Source organism: Ctenocephalides felis, unplaced genomic scaffold, assembly GCF_003426905.1.
Source record: "Ctenocephalides felis isolate EL2017-DRISC unplaced genomic scaffold, ASM342690v1 CF-g0.4_SCAFFOLD_00342, whole genome shotgun sequence".
Taxonomy (NCBI): domain Eukaryota; kingdom Metazoa; phylum Arthropoda; class Insecta; order Siphonaptera; family Pulicidae; genus Ctenocephalides; species Ctenocephalides felis.
In genome coordinates, this window is record NW_020536496.1 from 34,741 (window position 1) to 42,605 (window position 7,865).

At 27.1% G+C, this 7,865-nt stretch overlaps 1 protein-coding gene and 1 pseudogene across 1 annotated transcript; one reads left to right on the forward strand and one right to left on the reverse strand.

The window, feature by feature from the left end:
* The first annotated feature begins 1,536 nt into the window (after positions 1-1,536).
* On the forward strand, positions 1,537-5,046 carry LOC113363669 (annotated as a pseudogene).
* Positions 5,047-5,361: 315 nt separating this feature from the next.
* LOC113363680 (rhodanese domain-containing protein CG4456-like) lies at positions 5,362-7,785 on the reverse strand (the record flags this gene model as incomplete). Its single annotated transcript, XM_026606159.1, is given in 4 exon segments — positions 5,362-5,501; positions 5,707-5,869; positions 7,639-7,668; positions 7,671-7,785. Coding segments are annotated over 4 exon segments (366 nt in total), but the record flags the coding sequence as incomplete, so codon positions are not given.
* Positions 7,786-7,865: the final 80 nt, after the last annotated feature.

The following is a 7,865-nucleotide window of genomic DNA, read 5'->3' on the forward strand; positions in this document are numbered from 1 at the left end:
CACTTCTTAGTTTTTAAGTTTTTAATATATATTATTAGTCATTAAGTAATTAATATTAATATCGTTATTAATATTAATAAGTTACTTTTCTTTAGTTTGTAGTACTTTAAAAATATGTTTGTAATATACTTTAATTAATAGTAGTCAGTTATTTCTGTTTAGTTTTATATTTCTTCCAAAATATGTCTGTGATATATTCGAAATATATTTTGCATTTCGTATGTTTTGTTCTTATTTCAAATATTAAAATTTTTTTAGATTTTTGGCTGTAATGATTATATGTACAAATGTAGAAGTAATACCAGGGTTAATTTACAAAATGAACATGTGCTGCCATCAATAATCTTAGCTCCGCACTTCAATCGATGAAACGTCAATCGCCCGACATAGCTATCTATTTATACTTGTTTATCTATGTTCAAAACGTCAAACATTTGAGGTTATGGGTACGTCAGTTAATACTTTATTAATTGCTTAAAATGATTTATTCTATACAATAAAATAATAAACATTATTGTAAAACAATACATCCAAAACGATTTTGTTATACGCCCAGCTATGGAGCAAGCACATACACAAACATCCCCATTGTAATAATATGTTTGCTGATCTGTTTCTAATTCTTGGTTCATTTTATTGTTTGCGTGAGCTTGAAGGGCTTTGTTTATTATTTCTAATAATTTAGGCTTAATGTCTCTGATGGGGACTTCTTCTTTTTGGTAGAACGTAAGTGTTTATCGCACCTGCATGCATACCCATTCAACCAAATACCTATTGATAGAAATAGATTTACTATTTAATAATTAAAGATAATTTAGAACTACTTTGTCATTTTGCTGAGTTTACATTTTCATAATATACATAATAAAGTTATGGTTTTGTATGAGTTAACATTACCATCACAAATTTGATTATACACAACGGAATCAAATATGCTGTAAAAATTGAAATTAATCATAAAGCCTTATACCAAGTACATTCTCTTTTTTGTGTTACCTAGGCGTATAACATCTGTTGTTTCATTATCTTTTGCTTTTCTTAATTTATATCCACCATTAGCTATTGAATTTGATGTTGTCGAGAATTCATCATTTTTTTCTGATTTAATATCCGTATTTTTTTCCATTTGCTATATAATGTTCAACAATTTTAAATTTATATAATAGTAAGATTAGCACATTCATGTTATAATTTTATTTTAATATTTTTTTTAGTACATCTATAATAATTGTGATACCTCATAATTGGTTATCGAGACATTCATATCTGTTTCATCTTCCAGGGGGGTGTTAATATTTTTGACATCTCTTATTAGTATACTTAACACAAACAATAAAAGAAATATCATAATTTATAATGCTTGTCATTTGATTTTCAATTGTTATTTACATTTAAGCAATTATGGAAAGAAATCATGTTCATATATTTTGTATAACTTTTATTTATTTAAAGAATCTATAATTATTATTTTATATAATCTTATACTTTTTAAAAAAATATTCAACAGGTTCAAAGATACAGCAACCCTAGGTTAAGTTTCCAATAATTTAATCCTACAAAATGAGATCGAAAAGTAGATCCAGGTCAAGATCCAAAATTAGAAATAGATCTCGATCACGCAGTCCAACAAGATTGCAAAAATCTTTTGATAGATCTAGAGATCAAAACAAAAATAGATATGTAAGAGATCGATCTTCAGAGAGATATGATAGAAGAAGAAAAGATTCAAAAAATGATCATTCAAGTAGGGACAGAAAAGACAAATTGCGAGATAGTTCTGAAAGAAGACATAGGGAAAGAAAGCAAAGAAGTAGATCCACATCAAAAAGCAGGTTTCAGAGAGAAAGAATAAATGAAATATCAGTTGCCTCTAAGCACAAGAACTCAGTAAATGGCAATCGAGATTCTTATGATAGTCATGCAAAAAATTCTACTCGATTAAATGAAGATAATGAGAGATGGCCCCATGACATGTATCAAAAGGATCATAGAAGTCATAGGAAGCATGGTGGGTCATATTTGTATATATAAATATAAATTGTAAATAGAGTTTTAAATAATTAAAACAACCTTATGTTTTTTATATATGGTAGATTCTTCATCATACAAACACCAAAACCAATTTGAAAAATTCATGGAAGCTCGGCGTATTGAAAGGGAAAATATAGGTGTTATGGGTGTAGCAGCTCTCTGGGAAAATCTCCAGCAAGAGAAAGGTTCGATATTTTAGCAAAGTAGCAATAGTATAAATCAAAATTTATTCTATAGATTTTCTAAATGTTGAGAATAAAATAAAATGGAATTAACATAAATTGAAAAAAAAAAATTCACCATGTTGAGATTGTTTTTTTTTATATATATTTAAAAATTTGTGGAACAAACAGATAAACAGATCTCACTAAATGTTACAATACAAATGTTAAAGATTAATTTAGTAGATATGAAATAACAAAACTACTGAAACAGTGAAAAAAACTGTTTTTTATATGACTTTACATATTACTTACATCAATTTTTTTTTTTATAATTTTTATGAAGGTGAGAGATAAAACTGCATTGCCTTTAAACATTCCTGCAATTGAATTCTTTTTATAGTTCTGATGAAGATGGGAAAAACAAGATTAAGTCAGAAAACTCTACAAAGAAAAACGTAAGAAAGATAAGGATAAAAAGAAAAGGAAAAAGGAGAAGAAAGAGAAGAAATTGAAAAAATTAAAGAAAAAATTGAAGAAAGAAAAACTCAAGAATAAGAAAACAGAAGATTCAGACAAAAGAATAAAGGTATAAATTTTAAAATTAATGTTAGCTACAAAAAAGGAATCAATTAATACTTGCCTTTTTTCCATAGATACGAAAAGTCTCAAAATGTGGTATCCTCATCCTCTTCATCATCTTCGGAAAGCTCTGATTCAGATGATGAGAAATCATGTATCGGTCCAGTGCAAAACAAAGTGCTGGTCTTAGTCATAAGGACTTTGGACATGCATTGTTACCTGGTGAAGGAGCTGCTATGGCTGCATTTGTTGCTGAGGGAAAACGTATACCTAGACGTGGTGAAATTGGTCTCACGTCTGATGAAATCGCGCAGTATGAAAGCGTCGGTTATGTTATGAGTGGAAGCAGGTTAGTTCATGGAATCTTTGTTGAAGCACAATATTGGGCAACATGGGTTGAGATAGGCTTTTTTCTTTTGCGTCTTATTTTTATTGGTGCTTAAAACATAACAATTGAATAGATAAATTTATAAAAACAATGAAAATTGATGTTAAAAACTAGTAAAAATGATTATCTTGGGCGTTCTCTACAAAATAAAATCAATACATACATATGTAATTAATTATCTAATTACAATGTATTCTTGGAAGGCTCTAATTATGTTTAAAATTGCATAAGAGTATTCTCATTAGTGTGATTATAACATGTTTAATTTTTGAAACTAAATGAAGAAGCCATTCTGGTCTAGAGTTTTTTAAAAATTGATTTTGTTTTTTTTTATTTTTTGAAGATCAACTAGTCAAGAATAAGTGTATAAAAGTTTGTTTAAAAATTAAATTATTTTTGGAGATAAGCTGTTGACCACAATAATCCTCCAGTCATGCCCTTTTTTAAATGCATAAAATTTATGCCTTTGCCTAATTTTTTTTACTGTCTAAGTACAGTACTTAGACTGTTTCGTTATCTTTATGTTCACACAAAGGTAGTTTTTTTGTCAAATGTGATATGCATTTTAGAAAATGCATGAAGGATTAAATAGTAATGTAAATTCATTTAAACATGAGATTGTATGAATCAATTAAATATATATTTGAACATTTCATTTAAATAGCTGATTTGATATAATTGTGTTTGAAATTGTATAATAATCACCTTCGTATTACACGGTAGTTATGTTACAAAGAAGTAGTGTTTTTATGCAAATCCGTGTTATATGGGACAAAGAACTAGTAAAAAAGAGGGGTTACGTTCCAAGAATACAAAAAAACATGCCACATATCATGACTTTATAATAAATATTGGTATATTTATTATTTTTTTTTTTCATCCTCTGAACAGTTTTCTGTACTACCCTCCAGATCCGTGCATTATTTTTTGCAAAAAAAATTATATTTGCGATTATTTGCTTTAAGCAAGATGATATTTTTATATTTGACACATGCCAAGTTATAGTTATTAAACTTTTATGCTCATTTTATTTAAAGAATCTTTGTTTAAAAAATGTGAAATATGTTGTTCAGATAAGCCTAGAATTGTTTTTCAAAAATCAAACTACTTATATTTTGCACTAGTTTATCAAATTTATAGAGCTATTGTATGGAGACTTTTCTAATTTTAGATTATATGAATTTTAAATTTAATAGGTTTAACTATATATTTTATTTTATTAGGGTTTTGCTCAATCTCAAATCGTGTTATAGCGAACCCATGCAGCTAAAGTACTTGTTATGAGAGGGATGGTCTCAATTCTTTAACCGTGTTATGCGGGGGGTTGCCTATATATACCTACAACTGTTATGGGAATATTCAAGAATGTATTGACTTAAGTTTTGTGAGATTTATTATTACTCATATGAGTGTATTTCACATAAAGAGCATTTCTAACAGGTAGCTTGGTCGGGGCTTTATTGTGATATTGTTAAATTATTATAAGGATTTTTTTGTTTGTTCTTTTTTTTTCAACGAACATATTTTAGAACTAACGTTATTATAGAAGAAAAGAAGCCACATATCACTTAAAACTTTGTTTTCAGGCATCGTCGTATGGAAGCTGTACGTATCCGTAAAGAAAATCAAATTTATTCCGCGGATGAAAAACGTGCTCTTGCTATGTTCAGTAAAGAAGAAAGACAAAACGTGAGCATAGGATCTTAGGACAGTTTAAAGAGATCATTAATTCAAAATTATCCGAAAAACAGAAACAATAGTATCAGTTAAGTATATAATTTGTTAAATAAGACTGAATATCTTGAATAATTTATGATGTCTTTGTCTATGTGGCCCTAATCACAATTTGTATTTTAAAATGAATTTGATATATTATTTTTATTATGCGACTAATTATTACGCGATATCATGTAATGCTTTTAATTTATAATCTAATGTATATAAGTTTTGAAGCAACTCAATAAATAATGTTTAGTTCATTTGCATTAGTTTTACCATTACAAATCTATTATCTAAATCTATTTTTCTGCGAAAACTCAATTTTAATCAAGCATATGAATGAATCAGGCGATTATTTTAGGAATGTAAAGATTTTTATTTTAATTTAGGTGCATATCTAAAAAGTATACAAATTTTATTCAACAATATTTTTAAATCATCTTAAGAACATTTCGTAAGAAAATATCAATATGCTAATATAACACACACAAGTAATACTTAGTTTGATCATATCTGTAAATAATATGTGTATCATATAAAATATTTGATTAACCCTGCAATTTCACTGTTTCTTCTGCTTGCTGCTCCATTCTAAAAAGCTACCTTCGTAGTATCTTGATCTGAAAGTTTACAGTAATTTGAATTAATTTTTTTCTTAAAACAGAATGAGTTTCAGTTATTTTGTCATGATTATAATTATGATATTTTTTTTTTGTTTATTTCAAATCATGAACATATGATGAGATTTAATAAGAAATCTATTCCGAATTTAGTTTTTAATAAATCTGTGAAATTAATGTTATGTATAAAAGAATATCTTCTTACTTCTTGTAACACAATCCCAATGCTGTTTCCATAGCTTCCTTTGCTCGTTTTCCGGAACGGCAACTAAAAATGATTTCAGTATCGAATGTTGGTTTATCTCTTCCGAATTTGGTTTTGAATTCTTCAGGAGACATGTTCTTGAGAGCATTTTCCAATTCACGTACTGAAACAAAATAATCAAATTTATAAAAAGAAAATCATATAATCTAAGAATTGTATAACCAATTACAAGTAAACTTATAACGCCACAATACTCATCCCGTTCTTAAATCAGAATTTGTTTTCAAAGCGAGCAAACTTTATGTATTAATTTAAATTCAATAATTACTTCGTTCTTCTTTATATATTATTGCATCAGTATTTTATGTAAAATACTGATAACCGTAATTTTTAACACCACCGAGAAATTATACAGCGTTTTTCAAGTGATTTTATATAAATTTTATCAAACGATTGTATATTTGTTTTATTAATAAAACAACTTTTAATTGCATCTTTAAAACAATTGTATTTTTAACTCATAATGAAATGACGGGTTTATTATAGTTCTGTTTAAATTACTTCCATATATAAAGTGGAGCAAATTAGCTCCAATTTAAATTAAGTCTGATAAAATCATAGCTGAATCAAAAAGTATTGAATTTTAATTAAATACACTTAATTATCAAACTTAAATAAATGGAAATATTATTACAAGAGTTTAAAACCACAATTGTGAAATAAAAGAATGAAAATTTATGGAAAATCTCTCCATAGCGTCAATATGTAAAAAATTGAAAAAAAAAGGCAATTATTTATATACTCGTTTCGAGTTGTCTCATCTCATCCAGCTAAAGTTAAACGAACTAGTGAATGAATACTATAATAACAAATGATATATAAATGGCGTTATTATAAAATTATGAAATAATTGGTACAAAATTGTAGTACATTTTTAATTTGTAAATAAATAGCCTTGTATGACGAAAAACCTAAGCGAATCAAGTAACTTATTAAAATTGAAATGAAGAGCCCAAAGCGTCAGAAAATAATATATATATATATATATATATATATATATATAATGTATATATAATTATTAATTATATGTTATTGTAGGTATCGATTCTTTTCATATTAAGAGCGTGTTGGCGATGGTTTGAACTAGGAAATGCAATACCGATATACTAATTTATAAAATTTATTTTATACTAATTTCCGAAACTTTATCAAGATAAATAATAATATACTCTAATTATGGAGTATACTTATTTGAAATAATAAATTGGCCCTACATTATTTTCAAACTGCGATACGTTTTATGTAAAATAATATTTTACAATTGTAATAAAAAGCAAAAATATTAGTAATAATATGATTAATATGTACGAAGTGAGGAAAAAGGCAGTGGTATTTATGATTAAAATATTTTGGCGCAAATATCACTTTAAAAAAAAACGTTACATTTTTATATAGATAATTATTACAACATGATTATCTATCAGTCCGATTCCATTTATTTTAAAATGATATGAAGCCCTTTGATAAGCATTAAATATTCAGTTTATGACGAGTTGAGATAATATTATGACATTGTTTAACTATAGAACTACTTAAAGCTGCATCTGTTTATTATATTATGACATGTTTATACTATTTATACTTAAAGCTGCATCTGTTTATGCGATTATGGAATTTAAAGATGAAAATTTAAGCTCGAGTGTAATATGTATCAAATAGCGCTTTATGTAAAAATATCCAAATACCGGTATTTTTTAAGATAAATACCAGTATCAAAACCGCCGAAATTCGGGCGGTATATCAGTGTTGCATTCCCTAATTTGAACCACTCTATGATATGCTAGGGACTTATTATTATTCATAAAAAACATGGATAAAAACGAACTTTGAAAATCCATTTTGGCAGATTTTAAACAGAATATTTATACTCACATGGAATGTTTATAGCCGTCGGAATTTTTCTTCCTGCTCCAATTCCTCCGGTTGACGAACATCAATAAGTAAAACTTCTGGTTTCTGTGGCAAATCAACTATTTCTTCATAAGTAGCGATTCTGCCAGTGTCATGTTGTGTATCGTTAAGTTAGGGCAAGTAGATTGCCCTTTGCAAGCTGCAATGGTAATTAGTGCGAAAACTATAATTGTCTTCATTTTTATCAA